The following is an 18,164-nucleotide window of genomic DNA, read 5'->3' on the forward strand; positions in this document are numbered from 1 at the left end:
AGCTGCCCCAGGAAACGACTGCAGCCCCTCTTCGGGGAGAAGTTGCTCGTTCTCTTCAAAAAGCGTCAGGACAGGCCCGGCCCGTGGCTCACTCGGGAGAGTGTGGTGCTGACAACACCAAGGCCACAGGTTCGGATCCCATATAGGGATGGCCCGTGGCTCACTCGGGAGAGCATGGTGCTGACAACACCAAGTCAAGGGTTAAGATCCAATTACCGGTCATCGTTAAAAAAAAAAAAAAAACGAACAAACAAACGAAAAAAAACCAAAAAGCGTCAGGACAGTGGAGCCCCCAGCCACTTGTATGTCAGACGGTGACACAGGGATCAGTGCTTGCCACTGTCACTTGTCACCACAAAGCACAGCCTGAGGAGCAAGGAGACTTCTGCACTCTGGGCAGGCGTTTTAGGGCAGATAAGAGGTGTCTGGGTGAACCAACTGGCAGACTCAGTTCCCTGGAACGTCCCCAAGGGCAGAGGTAGAGGAAGGAACGGCTGGCTCTCAGGGTCAGTCTCAAGCCAAAAGGACACGGTGCGACCCGCGGAGCAGCTTCCAAGTGCCCGCGGCACCTCCTGGCACCTGCAGCTCATGAGGCGACCAGTGGGGCTTCTCGCCTTGGAACTTGTTTAATAGTGTGACCAATGTGTCAAAGGACAGACCCAAATTTAGGTCTCTGAACTTTGAGGACAAGCCAGGCTTTCTCACCTCTCCCCAGGAAGGATTTCTCAGCCCTGACAGCTCTGGGGGATCCCAGCCTGCTGGGCTTTGTCTGCTCCTGGTGGATTCTGATGAGGATGGGGGCGCAGTAGGAAGGGCGCAGTCCTTGCAGGATCTGGCAGACCAGCCACAGGCCCCAGAGTCTCGGGGACTGGAGGTCTGGCCTTAGGAGTGACCTGTGGCCTACAGGGTGGGCTGCCTCTGCCTGGTCCCGCCCCTTGCAAGGGCAGGCAGGTCAGCTCCAGCAGATTCTGAGATTTCTTCCAGTGGGCTTACAGGATTTAAAATAGGTATGTATTTTCTTCATTATAAAAATAATCCCAAGAGGCAACACAACGTGGGCGTCCCTGAAGTCAGGCCGCCTGCCCTGGGGGCTCGCTTGGCCAGTCGCAGGTGGTGGGATTTGGGCTGGTGGCCGTTGCTGTAGTGTCTGTAAAATGGGGACGGGCCCCTCTTGTCGAGAGGGTCGATGGGTGAATGCCAGGGAGTGATTGTGGTCAGTGCATTGACGCAAATATGAAAAGTCATGAAAATTCAGCTTTCTTTTTTAAATCTGCCTCGGCCAGTATGTCTGCACACTGCTTTCTAGACTTTTTATTTTACCATGTCGTGGGTGTACCTCGTCCCCTCTGTCCTGCTGCTGTCCTTGGCATTGTTTCATAGTACACGGCTGTCACTGTCAGAGTCCTCCTCATGTTCCCCGACTATGTGAATTGGGGTGGGGGGGCACCTTCTGCCACCTGTCCTGTCACCTCGGCCTCAATGGGTTTCTGCATTTCTGCCCAGGTGCAGCCAGCTCGAACCTCTTCACAAACAGTAAACCGTGTTTAGTCCCAGGGCAGTGGGGCTGCCTGGGATGGGACCCTGGGCACTGGCATGGGCCATGGTGTGGCTGCAGGAGTCATTGGGCCTCAGGTTGGCCAGCATGGGCCACTAGGCCTGGCTCAAGGTGACTCGAGGCCATCTGCCCCCGGTTCTGCTGCCCGAGCCTGATGTTCACCCCAGAATTCCAGTGACAGCAGGATGATCCCAAGAGCCACCCATTCTGGAGTATCTGGCGTGGGCCAGACACCTTCCTCAAGCCCTTGTGCAGCTGTGACCATAGCTGGGAGTAGGACGGTCCCCTGGGTCCGCCCTCCAGTCACGGAGGACTCCAAAGCCTGTGCTCTTTCCCTGGGTCGGTCCAGCCTCCGGCAACCGCAATCTGTTCTGTCCACGGATTTGCCTGTCCTGGACTCTTCAAAGAAGTGGAATTGTGCAAGATGTGGCTTCCGTGCCTGGCTTCTCTCGCAGCGTGTTTCTGAGGTTCGCAGTGTAGGAGCACGTGTCGGCAATTCATGCCTTTCTTGGCTGAGTCGTGTTCCACTGTGTGGACGGGCCACGTTTTCATGTGTCCATCCGTCGATGGACATCAGGCTGGTCTCATGTTCTGGCTGTTGTGAGTCATGCTTCTGTGAACACATGTGCGCATGTTGCCATATGTGGATACACGTCTTCTCTTTTCTGTGCTGCTTCTGTTCAACTTTCACCCATGGCCCAAACCCCGCAGGCCCCTGGAGCTCTGTCCTCACAGGGCCTGGTCACTTGTTCCTGCCCTCTGCCCTGTTCTCCAGGCACCGGGACAGTTGGACCTAGATGCAGCGTCTTGCGGGTCTCTGCTCTCCCTGCCTCGCAGTCTGAAACTGTTTCCCCAGCCTCACTCTCCCTGTTTGTGAAATGGGCAGGTAGCCACAGCCCTTCCACCCGCAGGGCTGCCAAGGGACTTGGGGACCGCTGGGTGAAGGGCAGACCCTGTTGCTCTTCCATCCCCACCCCCTGCCCACAACTTCCTACCAGGCCCTGGGAACACTGAGGCAGACACAGAGATGGGTCTCCCCACACAGATCTTATGACGGGGATGGTGGGGGTTCGGGGAGGCACGGAGACACGAAGTGAAAAATCGTGTAGATAAATGCACCACCCAGGCTCTCTGCACGAGAGAGAGTGAATCTCAGGCCTTATGCCGGCCAGAGGGTCTAAGGAGGCTTCTGGAAGAGGGGGAGGGGACACAAAGCCAGCAGGGACCATGTGTGCAGCCGGAGGTGCCTGGCCCTGAGGCGAGAGGCGGATCTGTCACCTCAGATGTCTGGCAATGGACGGCGGTTGAGAGCTGTCCAGGAGGGACTCAGAGGAGCCGCAGTGTGTCCCACCTGGCCTGCACTGGGTTTGGGGTGTGGGCTCTGCTGCTGATAAGCAGATGCCAACCACTGTGGCATGAAGGTGACCACCCCACCCCACCCTCACCGTCCTCACGAGAAGGCTGCTTTCCAGCCCATCTGCGAGGTGGTCTCCAGGAAGCCTTCCTGGCCCAGCTCCAGGAAGGCCCCTTCCTTCTCCTAGGCCAGGATTTCTGTCTTCTTCTCTCATCCTGGGGAAGTCACATCGCATCCCCTGCCTGCCGAGTACCCAGGAGGCCAACAGGCAGCAGGGCTCAGCCTGGGGCAGGGAGAGGCTGGGTGGGAGAGAAACCAGTGCCCAAGGCAGGGCCGGCAGGGCTGGTGCCAGCCAGGTCCCACCCGACTGGCAGGGCCGCTTCTTCCGCCAGACCCATGACTTCTGACAGAACCAGTTTCCCCGGAAACCACAGGGAGGGACTGGTGGAGGCTGTGGCCTTGGGCCGTCCTCGGCCTAACTTGGAGGCACCAGGAATTGCCACAGCTGCTCGTCCCCAGAAGGGCCCAGAGGCAGGGCTCTCACACACACCGCAGTCACCTCTCGCCCACTCAGCCCCCAGCAGCTGCCCTGCCCAGGTGATCAGCGGGTGAACCAGGCCACATGCTGGAGGCTGAGGGGTCCTGGAGCCCCACAAGACCCCATCAACCTCAGCAGGGACAAGTCCAGACAACCCCTCACCTGCAGATGAGATGAAAGCCAGGCAGGGCGGGGTGCAGGAGGTGAAGCCGGCAGAAGAGCGCACAGCAGGTGCTCAGCGGGTGTCCGCACTGGGGGGTGCGGTGGGAGTGCGGCCCGTCCCCCACTGTGCTGACAGGCTGTGTGGCTCTGGGTGGGTCAGCGCGCTCTTGAGGCTTCAGGAAATGCATCAGGAAAACAAGCGCTTGAACTCTTGGGGTCTTTTCTGCACCTGAGATTTAGGATCCTCCCAGCCCCTGGACAGGGTGGGGGGCAGAAAGGAGGGGGAGGGGTGCTCTGCCCCTGTGCAGGGGTGGTGTGCACATGTTGGCAGAGAGCTGCTAATATGTAAGAATCAGCACTTGGCAAACCCATCGAGCAAGGAGAGAGTTTGCTGCTTACAGAAGGATTCACCTTCGACATTAGTGAAATCAGTGCCCTCCCTGCCCCCTCCATGCCACTCCAGATGTAATTAAACCCCTTAATCCCACTTCCCGAAAACCTTGAGAGCCCACCTCCCCAGTGCTGTGCGGGAATAATTGAGGGTCCCCTCGGAGCCCCGCTCAGAGGGGGACCGAGGGGGCCGGGGGGCTGGACCCCTGTGCAGGGGTGGGAGGGCTTTTTGAGGCCACGTCCTTCCCCAGTGCAGATCTGTGTGAAGGAGGCCGGGCCCACTGGTTGGGCCATTCTCAGGTGGGCAGGAAGCACTTGGGTCGAGAGAGATGTCCTGCCGTGTCCAGGAGCAGTCACATGGCAGTGGCATTCTGCTCCCTGAGTCCTCGGGGGGGGCACTCAGCCAGGCCTTGCCGGTCTGAAGGCTGCAGAGGAAGCAGGGTGCCGCTCGGCTGGGCTGGGTGCACAGGAGCAGGGTTAGCACTGACAGCACCCCAGGGGGTCCTGGAGGCAGGTTAGTCCTAGCAGGGCTCAGTTTACCCTCCTGCCAGTGGAGAGCAAAGGGACGACGGCTCCCAGGCCTTTGCATGGCTGCCATCCAAGGCAGGGGGAGGACTGTCTGCTCCCCAGATCCACAATCTTGTTCCCTGAAGAGCAGAGATCCAGGGGTGCGGGTGGTGTTGGTTAGGACAGGAGTCTTCACCCCGATCCGAGGACCAGGCCAGGCAGCAATATGTGGAGTCCAAAGCAGGTTCATCCTTGGAAGTTTGTCTTATGTGTTTTAAATAATAATTTCTTGGTTTGGTTTAAGCTCAGTTATTTTAAGGAGACTTAACCACCGTGCTTGTCTGTCCTCAGCCTTCCCAGGGCCACAACTTCGAGGCCACATAGAACGCACGAGACCTGGGAAAGGTGGCCACCGGGCTGGGCTGCATGTTGGGAAGTGGGAGGGACGGAGGGGACCCTGGAAGCCCGCGGTGGTGTGAAGTGAGTCCCGCCTGGACTGTGCTGGGGGCTGGCTGGCTCTGGGACATAACCCAGCATGATTACCACCCGGCGTCCACCAGCCCAGCTCCCCCGGAGCCGCCGAGCGCCCACGCAGACGTCGGACCTGAGCGCTTTCTGGCTCTGTGGCCCCGTGGAGCTGTGTTCGAGGTCACTTCGGTCTTCCCAGCCCCGCCTGGAGCCCACCTCTCAGCCTCATTCCAAGAGGGGGTTTTGGTTTCCCAGTGGACGGCTCCTGCCCAGCTCCAAGTGTCCAGGGACCCGGGGTGTCTGCGCTCCTGAAGCGTCAGGCCTGTGTCTTTAGGGCTTTGTGCCCCTCGTGCTTACTGGGGAGCAGTACGCGCACCGCTGTCTGAAACCCTTGGCGAGCCTGACCTCAGGTGGCTTCACATAGCGCCATGGGTGTTGCTGCCGTCAGCCAGAGGACAGACGAGGAAGGCGTGGCATGGAGAGCTCGAGAGGCAGGTCTGTCCCGGGCAGCTCTGCCTCCTTCTGCCACTGCCTTCTTGTGATCATGGTCCCCTGTGCTGAGGAGAGAACAGCGAGGTGTCCAGGTGTTATAGGGTCTCCAGAGAAACAGAACCGATAGGATGTGAGTGTAGACACACTTGTTTCAGGAATTGGATCTTGCCATTTTGGAGGCTGACAAATCCCCACATCTGCCAGAGAGCCAATGGGCAGTCCCAACCCTAAAGCAGGCTCAAGACCCCGGAAAAGCCCACGTTTCTGTTCAAGTGCGAAGGCGGGGAAAAAGCTGGCGTCCAGCTCAGCAGCAGTGTGGCGGGCAGAACCCTGCTGTGCGCGGAGGCTCAGCGCTCTGTCTGCTCAGTCCTGCAGCAGCTCGGAGGAGGCCCGCCTGCGCCAGGGAGGGCCTTCTGCATTCTTCACAGGGTAAACACGTCCAGAACGCCCTCAATCCCAGACACACCCAGAGTAACGTTTTACCAGATAGCTGTGCACCCCGTGGCCAAGTCAAGTTGACATGTGAAACTCACCATCACACCAGGGGAAGCCGGGTGACCTGGGTGCACATCCATCTCCCCCACTCAGCAGCTGTGTTACGTGGGCAGGTTACCTACCCTCTCTGTGCCTCGGTGCCCCCTCCATCAGACAGGGATAATGGCAGTCTGTCCGCTGAGGTGGGGTGTGACTTTCTTGTTTCTGCAATTAGCGTCATTTTTATTCCTGTTTTCAGGGCCTCTCTGTACATGGCAGTGGGTTAAAGTAACCCCCCACCCGAGTTGCTGCCCCCAGGGACCTACATGCCATCTCTGTGTCTTTTCCAGTTTTGTGTTTTTGTATGTGTGACCCCCGACCCTTGACAGGTGGAGTTGGGGAAGAGGTGACTCTGGGGTGTCTGTCTCCAGCGGCCACCTGACCCTAGAAGCCAGCTGCAGCCTTCCATTGGCAGGTGGGGGAAGGTACTCCTCGGCTCCCCCAGCGCTGGGCCAGCCTGGTCTTGCTGCACCAGGGACAACCTCAGCCCCTGGACATGATCCCCAGGACGGGCTATGACGGCAGGTGTGGGCAGCAGATGCCCTTCCTGTGACCCCTTTGATCTTGGAAGCAAGGCTCGCACCGCCAGTCCTGGGCTAATGTAAGCCTGGGGGAGGGAGCTAACACACCCCAGCCTGGGCCCCGGTCACTGACGTGACGCTGTGCAGCAGGGTGAGAGAAAGGACATTGTCTGCCCCAAGGACGTTGTCTTGACCCCTGGGTCCTCAGTGCCCCTCTTTCTGACTGAGGATGGGTCCTAGACCAGGCCCAGAGCCCTGGAGTTCCCACGTGCCCAGAGAATGTTAAAAATGTGTCCTGTGAGATCAGCGCCTCGTCTCTGCCATCAGACTGGGGGCTCCTGAGCATGCCTGGAAGGCCTCTGGGAGGAAAGCACTTGCCGGCTTTTCCTGGGCTGTGAGCACCCAGCCTTCACTTCCCCAGATGATGACCTCGACTCTGTGAGCCCCACCTTAGCTGACCTCACACCTGTCAAGCCCTGAAGGAAGACAGGAGAAAGGTTAGCTGTGTGTGTCACTCCCCGATGGCACCAATCCCTGGGGTGCCGCCTGGCCTTTGCAGAGAGCACTCCTGTGGCTGCCCCTCCCTGAAATGCACAGAGCTGAACCCAGCAGCCTGGCCAGGGAGGCTCCACTGGAATCTCCCCTCCCTCCTTCTGAGGGCTTGACCTCTGTTAATAAAGCCTGAGCTGATGGTGCTGTTTGGGGAACCTCGGTTAGATTCTGCTGTGGGAAGGGACATCCTTGGCAGAGGTGCTGCTTGGTGGACCCCTGCCTGTGCCCATTCCTGTGATGAGTGTTCTTGCCAGACCCCTCTGACAGCAGGCCTGCCAGGAGCTGCAGGGAAGAGCTCTTCTCGGTGGCCTTGGCTATTACCCAAGCATAGAAGCACCAACATGGGCCAGGCCATTCATGCCCCACCCAGTCTCCACCTTCGGCCCCTGCGACTGAACGTGCCCAGGAGCCTGTGCTCCCTCGGGGTGCCTGGCTGGGTCACATGACAGCTCTACCTAGGGTCTAGTGGGGGCAGGCTGGCTGCCAGGGAGAAGGGAGGCCTGGTGGGGGTGGAGGTGCCTGGAACCAGGGTCCAGGAGCCCAGAGAGGGTTGCTGAGGGATGGAGGGAGGCAGGGACCTGGACGGTGCCCTCCGGGGACCTCTACAGTGACTTCCTGAAGAACAAGGCCTCCCTGGGGCAGGGGTGTATCCAGGGACCAGGGGGAGGGCCACCACCCCCACAGGCCACCACCTGTGGGCAGGACTAGGAGCCTGGGCCCACCAGGGCTCCCCACCCTCACTGGAGTCTGCTCCTCCTGGCCTGTCCCCAGCCACAACCCTGGCCTGAAGGCTCCTCCTGCCCTCCTCACCCCTGCACGCAATGCTGGTGGTAAGCAAAGGCTGGACCTTCAGAGATGATGCCCCCCACCGCAGGACCCCAGGAGGCTTGGCCCAGCCCCTGGCCCTGTCCACCCTGTAAGCCCTCGTGGCCTTGCTCCCTGTCTGCTGGCCAAGGACTATGTCCTCCAGGCACTGGAGGCTCCTACCTGCCTGGTTCTCAGGCCCATTCAGCATCAGCTGTGGGTCCACTTCCTGATGCCCACGCCAGGGTCACCTGCCCAGGAGCAGCTGCAGAATGTCCCTGTGGGGGTGGTGTGGGGGTGGGAGAAGCCAGGGCTGGAGGGGTCTGGGGTAGAGTGCAGGCTTGCTGCAGGCCCCAGGCTCCCCATCAGTATCGCCTGGGGTCCTGGCCCTGCTGGGCGGTGTGAGGACTGCAGGTGAGGCCGCAGCAGCGGGGACTCCCTGTCTTCCTCTGGTCTCCTGTCGGCTGCGTTTCCCGCCCACCCCCCAGGCTGCAGGGCCCCACAGTCATGGCACAAGCAGGCTAGGCCAGCTGAGTAAACAGCGTGGGCTCCAGACGGCAGTGGCCAGCGCCCCGGCCGCATGTCCCCCCACAGCGGCGGCACAGCTGCTTCCCTGTCAGCCCCCACCCGGGCATGCAGCGGCCCACGGGCCGTCCCACTGGGGGCAGCACACCTGCCCAGGAGCCCAGTGGGAGAGCCAGGCCAGGGGTGTCCGGGCTATGTCCCCCCAGGTGGCCAAGGGCTTCAAAACAGAGGCCAGCCCCACAGCACAGCAGGTGAGTGTCCCTTCTGGAAGGGTCTGTCGGGCATCCCTGGGAGCCCAGCCCTGCTGGGTCTGAAAATGGCACGGGGTCCCCGACCCCACCCTATAGTCCTCCTCACTACCCCTCCTGCCGCTCGCACAGTGTCCCCCGCCACCGCCATGAGTGCCACCACCTGGCTGCAGTGTCCATCTGAAAATCAGAGCCTCCTTTCACTTTGCCTGAGCGGGCAGGGTCTGGGTGGGACTTGGTGGAGTCAGGCCTGCTCCAGGACCACAGCCAGCTTGGCCCCCCGGCTGGGGCCACCTAGGACTGGCCGGGGCACGGTCTGCTGCAGGGCAGTGGCGTGCCCAGCCATCTGAGCGGGGCCCCGAGGAGCTGCACAGAGAGGGCAGCTGGCCCGGTGTCAGTCAGGAGGCCAGGTAGATAGGCGCCGGGAGACGGGCTGGGCCTAGCCAGGCCACATGACTCAGCTGAGTCAGCCTGGAGAACACTCAGACAGGGCCCGACGCCGTCTCTGAGCAGGGCAGGCCGCTTCCTGCCCCTCTCCAGAGGCTCAGTCACACCATGGCCGTGTCTGGGAAATGTCTCAATGTCCTCCACGGGGAGGCCCACCCCTTCCCCTCCACCCAGGAGCCTGGCCCTCCTGTCTTCCTTTCTGGCCCCCGTCACCTATCTCCTAATTGCAAAAGGGATGTGAGGATTGAAGCTGTGCCCCCTTGAAGGGACCCCAGATACAACATGAGCCACAGGACCTTAGACTGGCTGTTTCCCCACCAGGGACCTCGGTTTGTGCATCTTTAAAATGTGGGGATGGTCCCTGCTCCCCCTGACCTTGCAGTGTTGTAAGAATCTCATCAGATCTGATAGAACATACAAAAGGGGGGCTTTTGAAGCCCTGGGGGCTTTGAGGGTCCCTCAGCATGGCAGAGGGACTGGAAAAGCCCCTGTCTCAAAGCCCCTTAGGGCCCACCTCCCATACCCAAAGTGCATGCTAAGGTGCTCAGAAGAGGCTGCTGCTCCCACAGGGGCTGCTCACGCTGCCCACTTTGAGCCCCAGGTGGTCAGTCCAGCCCAGGTTAGCAGCCTGGCATGTTCTGGTTCCTTACGCTGGTGTCTTCTCTCAGGGAGGGCAACTGCTGCTGGGCCAAGGCATGTAGTAGACTCCATGGGGTGACTCAAGAGGCCTGGATGCTTTCCTCTCAGCAGAGACCTGATGGTCACTGGCCTTGGGACCTTAGCAAGTTTCTGGAGTGCAGTTGTATGGTGTTGACATGATGGCTGCTGTCCTTTAACTGATGGCTGCTGTCCTTCCTTGGGCCCCGCCAACCTCTCCATCAGGTGTACAGAGAGCTGAGCATGTGGGCTTGTGTTGCTTCGTCCCTGAGCTTATCTGTGATTTCGGAGCATTTCCCCGCTGCAGCCTTGAGTGAGAATCCGTTTGGTTTGGGCAGAATTATTCACGTGGCCATGTTGGTGCTGGAGACTGATCTGCTTTTCTGGCCCCCACTGATTAGTAGAGAGCCCCCAGCAGCCAGAGCCTTGTCTCCCTCCTCAAGACCCTCGCCTGCCTTCCCTCCAGCACAGCTGGGCCCAGCCCTGTCGCGAGGGGCTGCGGGTGAGAAAGCTGCCCTGCCCCACCCAGAGCAAGCCCCTTTCACAAACAGGGGCTGAAGGATGAATGTGTCCAGCTGAGGTCACAGCCATCAGAGGCAGGGCCCGGCTCTTTTCCCTGCGCTGTGAAGTCCCCAGACCTTTGCGGGACAACAGGGTGGAATTGGGGCAGGATCGTCCTCTCCACTTCTGCACATGCAGGTGGGAGGTGAGTGAGTCCAGGACCCCGTTGTCTTCCTTCTCAGAGTTTCAGCTGCTCTCTCGGAGAGCCGAGGCCACTCAGCCAGGCCTGTGCATCCTGCCTCTGTGACCCTGATAAGGCGCCGATGACCTCTCCTTACAAGGTCTGCATTATTCTGGCCCGAGTGTGGGCGTCTGGGCAGTGGAGGGAGGGGAGTGAATTTGGAGGCTGGGTAACTGGAAGGCAGTTTGGGGGGAAGAGTCAGTGTGTGCTGGCTCCCGGGTGGGGTGTCCCCCCAAGGGTGGCCTCCACACCCACTCACCAGCCCTTGCTGCTAACCAGCTGGCCTTAGCATGGGACTGGGGAGCCTGGCAACTCCTCAGGGCCTGACCAGGTCAGGGGTAGAGCCTGACCTGCCCGCCGGCCCCCATCTGCTCTGGGCTAGCACCACGAGAGACCCATCACCCCCTGACATTGTAGGGGGTCTTTCATGCCCCAGATGGGAAACGGAAGCTGAAGAGCTTGCTCAGGCCCATGCAGGGTGAGGGCCAAGTCTAAGCCAGAGCTGACGCCCACCCCCTGCTCTCAACACTGTCCCTCCCCTGAGCCCCAGGTGCCCATGAACCTCAGCAGGGCAGGAGGAAGTGGGCAGCCCTGTGGAAGGGGGTGCAGGTCAGCTTGTCTAGTTCCCTGCAGCCGGGCAGAGCTGTCCCCAGGTGCCACTGTGTGGCAGACTTGGAAGCCACATACCCATCAGCCTGGGCATCCCCAAGCCTCGGGTGCAGACGGGCTGTAGTAGTCTGGATCCAGCTGGGAGGAGGAGGGTGGGTGGGGTCTCAAGAGGGTGCCAGGGAGGTGTGTCCATCCCTGCCCTGCCTGGACAGCTGCCGCCTTGCCCAAAGGAGGGCTGCAGGACTGTTCCCTGACATCAGCGGCTCCAGCCAGGAGCTAAATCATTCTGGAAATGCTGCGTTGGCTCCTATGTGTACCCAGCACAACGGGGCACCAAAGGGCTCCAGCAGCCAAAAACTCAGCCGGGATGCGACCTGCAGCAGAGCCCAGCCCAGCATGGGGGTCCCACATGGACCAAAGTAAAACACAAGGGGAATGTCCCTCAGCCCCCAGAAATGGGAGGGTCAGCCGCACCTGAGGGCAGAGAGCTGGGAAAAGGATTTTTGGACCAAGGGGCTGGGTCTTCAAGGACAGGGAAGAGCCCTGCAGAGGGTCAGGAGGAAGCAAGGACATCACATAGGGGACCCACGCTGGAGAGAAATAGGAGGGCTTCATGGCCGAGGTTCTCAGAGGGACCTGGTGGAACCCGTCTCCCACCCCCACCCAGTGCAGCCTCTCCAAGCCCATCGCCTGCCCCCCACCTTGTTCTCCCACACTTTCCCACTGCCCACAGGCCTGCCCGGGCCCCCAGCATCCACTCCAGCCTGTGGCTTGCATTGTCCCCTGCTGAGCTCCAGGACTTCGTACCCTCCCTCCTCCCAGACTTGGGTCCGCACTGGGCAGTGAAGGCCACGTGACCCCTGCTCTGCCCCTTCCTCAGCCACCGCCCCATCCTCCTGCCTCCTAGCCTGGCCTCCAGGACTCTGGGCTAGGGCACCTCTGGGCAGAAACATAACTTTCAGACCAACACAACCTGTGGTCCACCCCCTGTGAACATGCAGGCATGTCCACACCCGTGCTGGGCCCTGAACGGTCTCGCTGAGTGCAGGGTGCTCGGGGCTCCTTCCTTCCAGAACACTGCTTTATGTGGCAGACAGTGGGAGAAGGGGAACCTCATTAGGGTTATGGTGGACGTCAGCTCCAAACCAACCCAGGACAAGGCATGCTCTGAGCACCTTCCCCAGGGACCATTTGCTGCGTGTCCCTGCTCTGGGTGGTGGGATGAGGTGGTGGACATGATAAACACCCACCATCCCTCACCTGCACCTTGCGTCTGGTGGAGGGAAGAGAGCTCACAAAGAAGCAAGAAATACAGAAGAGAGCTCTCCAAGAACTTGGAGTGCTGCGAGGTGGAGACTTTGCATTGTGCCCACAGACAAGGAGTGGCCAAGCCCCCTGGGCAGTGACATTTGAGCTGAGTGTGGAATTCGAGAAGGACGCAGCCACAGGAGCTGTGGGCGAGGGGCATTCCAGCAGGGAGAAGGGCTGGTGCAAAGCCCTCTGGGAGGGCATTTTCGAGGAACATAAAGAGGGTCAGTGTGGTGGGAGCAGAGCGGGTGACGGGAGTGGAGAGGGAGGTGGGAGGAGCAGCGGGGCAGGGGTCATGGAGGGCTCGGGAAACAGGGACAGGAGATGGAAACTGGATTGTGTTCTGAACTCTGTGAGGAGCCACTGGGGAGATGTGACCTGGATTTACTTTTGAAATGAACAAACACCCCCCACACACCAAGGTAACGTATGATCCTGCCAGATATGCAGCAGGCTCTTGTAAGCCACAGGGTGTTGGGGAAACCAGGGAGGTGGTCTTCAGAAGAGCTTCGTAGACCAGATAACAGTGGCTGCCCTCCCTGTCTGAGCCAGTCAGAGGTGGTCTACAGGGCCTGGGCACTGGCCTGGGGGTGTTGGCACACAGAGCAGGTAGTCCACCTGTATTGCGTTTGGATTGGTGGGTGTCTGTTCCATACTAGCAGTTCAGTCATTTGAATACTGCCTCTGATGGCTGGTTGTGGGGTGAATGGGAAGCGGGGAGTCAGGCTGGTCAGCTGACTGTGTAGAAAGATTCATGGGAGCAGGGAGGGAGGGCTGAGAGGATGGATGGATAGATGGATGAATGGATGGATGGATGGTTGGATGAATGGATGGACAGGTGGGTGGGTGGGTGGATGGATGAATGGATGGATGGATGGACAGGTGGATGGATGGGTGGATGGATGGATGGATGGACAGGTGGGTGGATGGATGGATGGATGGATGGATGGATGGATGGATGGATGGATGGATAGACAGATGGACAGATGGGTGGATGGGTGGATGGATGAATGGATGGATGGATGGATGGATGGACAGGTGGGTGGATGGGTAGATGGCGGATGGATGGATGGATGGATGGACAGGTGGGTGGATGGGTGGGTGGATGGATGGATGGATGGAGGGATGGATGGATGGATGGACAGGTGGGTGGATGCGTGGATGGATGGACAGGTGGGTGGATGGGTGGATGGATGGATGGATGGATGGACAGGTGGGTGGATGGGTGGATGGATGGATGGACAGGTGGGTGGATGGGTGGATGGATGGATGGATGGATGGACAGGTGGGTGGATGGATGGATGGGTGGATGGGTGGATGGATGGATGGATGGACGGACGGACGGACAGGTGGGTGGATGGGTAGATGGCGGATGGATGGGTGGATGGCAGATGAATGGATGGACAGGTGAGTGGATGGGTGGATGGATGGATGGATGGATAGATGGGTGGATGATGGATGGGTGGATGGCGGATGGATGGTTGTGTGGATGGGTGGATGGATGGTGGATGGATGAATGGATGGACAGGTGGGTGGGTGGGTGGATGGATGAATGGATGGATGGATGGATAAAATGGATGGATGGATGGATGGATGGACGGACAGGTGGGTGGATGGTTGGATGGATGGATGGATGGATGGATGGATGGATGGATGGATGGATGGATGGATGGACAGATGGACAGGTGGGTGGATGGGTGGATGGATGAATGGATGGATGGATGGATGGATGGACAGGTGGGTGGATGGGTAGATGGCAGATGGATGGATGGATGGATGGATGGACAGGTGGGTGGATGGGTGGGTGGATGGATGGAGGGATGGATGGATGGATGGATGGATGGACAGGTGGGTGGATGGATGGATGGGTGGATGGATGGACAGGTGGGTGGATGGGTGGATGGATGGATGGATGGATGGATGGACAGGTGGGTGGATGGGTGGATGGATGGATGGACAGGTGTGTGGATGGGTGGATGGATGGATGGATGGATGGATGGATGGATGGATGGATGGACAGGTGGGTGGATGGGTGGATGGGTGGATGGATGGACGGACGTACAGGTGGGTGGATGGGTAGATGGCGGATGGATGGGTGGATGGCAGATGAATGGATGGACAGGTGGGTGGATGGGTGGATGGGTGGACAGGTGGGTGGGTGGGTGGATGGCTGATGGATGGATAGATGGGTGGATGATGGATGGGTGGATGGCGGATGGATGGTTGTGTGGATGGGTGGATGGATGGATGGATGGTGGATGGATGTGTGGATGATGGATGGATGGATAGATGGGTGGATGAATGGCAGATGGATGGATGTGTGGATGGCAGGTGGATGTATGTGTGGATGATGGATGTGTGGATGGTGGATGGATGGATGGATGTGTGGATAGTGGATGGATGGATGGATGGATGAGTGGATGGGTGGATGGATGGCTGGGTAAGTGGGTAGATGCACAAGTGAACAGATGGATGGATGCCAGGAGGAAGGAAGGAGGGATTACGGTGTATAGATGAGTGGCTGATGGAGGACTCCCCCTGGTTTTCAGCAGTGCTGGGAGACGGCATGCAATGGGGTCTGGGACGAAAGGCAGCCAGTGATCTCCAGGCCCTCTCCACCCTGCCCCAGGTGGAGCCAGGGCAGGTGGCCAGATAGGACGCTGAAGCTGAGCTATGAGCCAGTCTCAGGCTATGGGACAAGAGCCCCTCTACCTGCCCCATGTCTGCAGGACTCAGCCCCTATGGGAAATGAGGCTCCAGATGAGGGAGACCTGCCTGTGTTATCATCCCTGTCACACTGCCTGAGAAGGCCCCTCCCTTTAGCCTATGGGTCCCTGAGGGCAGGATCACGTGACTCACCTGTGCTGCCCAGTGCAGCCTGGGTGCTTGGAAACTCTTAGCCCCGCCTCCTCTCAGGTGCTGGCTCCCTGGCAGAGGCACACCCAGCAGGTAGGAGGTGCCTGCTGTGACTCTGATAAGCAGGAAGGCTACCCAGCACCCAGCCTGCCCCTGGCCCCTTTTCCCAGGAGCAGGCTTGGGGCAAGCTGAGCCGAGCTACGGAGAAGCTCAGGAGCCGGTTTTAGAACTGAGGCGGGTTGGCTCTCATAGAGGCATTGCCAGTGCTTCGCTGCGTGAGCCTGGCCCAGCAACCCCAACCTCTCCGAAACCAGTTTCCCTGTCTGAAAAGCAGCAAAGGTAAGCAGGTGAGCCATCTGCTACCAGGTGGGGTGACAGAGATCAGGAAGAAGGGGCCAGCCCACCCAGTAGAACCTTGGGCAGGGGCACAGAGGAAGCTCTGGGGCTGTAGACAGAAGCCCCCAGGACCACTGACACCCTGGGCCACCCAGCCCACTCCCGAAGCCTCACCCAGCCCTTAAGTCACAGCAGGAAAGGCTCTGTGTGTCTAAGGTCCCCACCCAGGAAGGGCTAGGGCCATGTGAGAAAGTGACACCTTTGTCCTGGGATTGGCAGAAAGCCATTGGCCCGCCCAGAGAGGCAGCAGACTGCAGCCCCAGAAAACTGGGAAAGGAGGAAAACTGGCCAGCAGGTCTTATGGAATTCGCCCCTGGGGAGTGCAGGGCAGAGGATTACAGTGGGAACACCTACCAGGTCACTGCTGCAGGGTGGGGCCTTCCCCTTTTGGAGCCACGGTTTTCTCTTCTGTGAAATGGGCTGAGGCCACCCTCTAAGTGCCTGGGAAGGCGTGGTGGCTTTCAGAGTTGTTCTCTCTGCTTCGCGCAGCCCTATGTGGGGTAGGGCTGTGACGGGGCAGGAGAGAGAGGCACCTGCCTCTTGCCCATGGCCGACCCCCATCCAGGAGGAGACAGACAGAGCTCCTGAACAGTCCGGAGAAATACAGACGTGCCCGTGAGCGAGGCCAGCAGTGGCAGGCGGGGAGCGCGTGGCAATGGGCAGGGGGACTGGTGGGTGGGTCCCAGGGGCTGTTCCAGGGGCCGTGCTGTGAGGCAGGAAGAAACCTCCCACCAGGAATGGGATGTCTCGAGCTGGTGTGAATTGGGGTGCACCTTGCTTTGAGGACACCTGCGCTTTTTCTCCTTGTTAAGGCACTTTGGGGTGCAAGCAACAGAAACCCCTCGAGGAGCCAAAGCAGGAGGGGCTTGACCAGAGGAGCCGGGTGGGAGGCTCTCGGGATCCTGAGGTGGGGGGAGCAGGCCAGGCTCAGGGACAGCCCCAGGCCAGAGCCAGCTGCTCCCCGGCGCTCTGGGCCCCCCTGGTCTCACCCCCTTGTGTCACCCTCCCTGGGCAGACCGGCTCTCAGCTAGCGCCCCCTGCATCATCAGGGCCTGTCTTCCCACTGTGGAGCACCATCACCTGGGAGGGAACACCTGGTGGCCCGGCGTGGGTCAGTGGCCCACCTGCCATCCACTCAGCTGTGGCCAGGGTCTTACAGAAGCTGGGGGTGGGAGGCTCTCAGAGAAAGATGTCTGCCATGTCCTGTGACGAGCCACAGTTCTGGCAGGGCTGGTCCCAGCTCTGCCTTGCCAGCCCTGGAAAAGCCTGGCATGGGGCAAAGCCATTTGCCCGAGCCTGGCTGTGCGGCCTTCCCAGGCTGATCATCCCTGCTGACCCCAGGCCCCTCCAGCCCTTCTCGTCCTGTCTCTGAGAAGTCCCCTGCAAGGGGACCTGCATATAAGATGGGGTCACCCACCACTTGTTCCTGAGTTGTCTTTGGTTCCTTGCCGGGCAGGTGGGAGGACGCCCCTGGCATCAGGCTCTCCAGCGCCGGCCCGCCTGGTCCCAGCATGAGGTGTGACCTCCCGCTCTCCCTTCCCCCCTTCCTTCCAGAAGCCCCCCGGCACCCACGCCATGAAGGAGGAGGCGTTTCTCCGGCGCCGCTTCTCACTGTGCCCGCCGTCCTCCGCCCCGCAGAAAACCGACCCGCGGAAGCTCACTCGGAACCTGCTCTTCGGCGGGGAGCACGAGTTCTACCCGCTCAGCCCAGGTTAGCGCACTGCGGACAGGCTGGGGCAGCCACCAAGCCTGGGTCCTCCCCGGCCTTGTAGCTTGGTGGTGTGACCTCAGGCGGGTCCCATCCCCTCTCTCCCACTCCCGGTCAGTGAGGGCGACACTCCTGCTCTGCTCACACACCCCAGCATGTGGGGCCACATGGGTTTGATAAAGGATTTGCAGCTCACTATGGTGCCAGGTCAAGCGGCCTTCCTAGTGGGAACTGTGGGGCCAGGCAAAGCCCATTTGGCCATGGAGGTCGAGTAGAGGGCTCCCACAGTCCAGCCTCTGGAGGGGGACAGTTTGTTGTCCTTGGGGAGTCTCCGGGGACAGGTGGCCTATGTCCCAACCCTCCTCTAGGCCAGCTACTTGATGCCTCTAGGCCTCAGTGGGCTCATCTATAAAATGGGGACAGTATTAGTGCCTGCTCTCGGCTACAAAGGGGTCCTGGGGTCTGGGACAAAACAGTTCAGACCAGGCTGCTCTTGTGTAACTGTGGGTAACTTGTCCCCGCCCGGCCAAGTCTGAGCCGAGTCCTCTCTGACGTCCCCCAGAGAGCCCAGCCCTTTCTTCCTAGTGCCCCTGACAGGTGTGAGGTGGGGGCCGGCACCTGCCCAGGAGACTCTCCAGCTGTGCCCACCCCTCCCACCACCTGCTCTGGGGATGAGGAAGGAGAAGCCGAGCTTTCCTGCCACGGGTGACAGTCATGCCCCTGGGGGCAGTGGGAGAGCGTCAGGCCAGCCCACTGCCAGGAATTGAGAGGCTCAAGAACTGTCTCATCCA

General features: G+C 60.0%; 1 protein-coding gene across 5 annotated transcripts in view; it reads left to right on the forward strand.

Moving 5' to 3' along the window:
* The window catches only part of OSBPL5 (oxysterol binding protein like 5), a 65,629-nt gene that overhangs the window by 18,426 nt on the left and 29,039 nt on the right, over positions 1-18,164 (forward strand). For 4 of the 5 annotated variants that reach the window (XM_063092866.1, XM_063092870.1, XM_063092869.1 and 1 more), the window contains exon 2: positions 17,220-17,376. In XM_063092866.1, coding sequence (XP_062948936.1) covers positions 17,241-17,376 — 136 coding nt within the window. In that variant the 5' untranslated portion in view covers positions 17,220-17,240. Of the gene's footprint in view, positions 1-15,552; positions 15,609-17,219; positions 17,377-18,164 lie in introns of those variants that run through there. The other variant, XM_063092867.1, reaches the window with a different exon arrangement.

This window comes from Cynocephalus volans, chromosome 4, assembly GCF_027409185.1.
Source record: "Cynocephalus volans isolate mCynVol1 chromosome 4, mCynVol1.pri, whole genome shotgun sequence".
Lineage (NCBI taxonomy): Eukaryota > Metazoa > Chordata > Mammalia > Dermoptera > Cynocephalidae > Cynocephalus > Cynocephalus volans.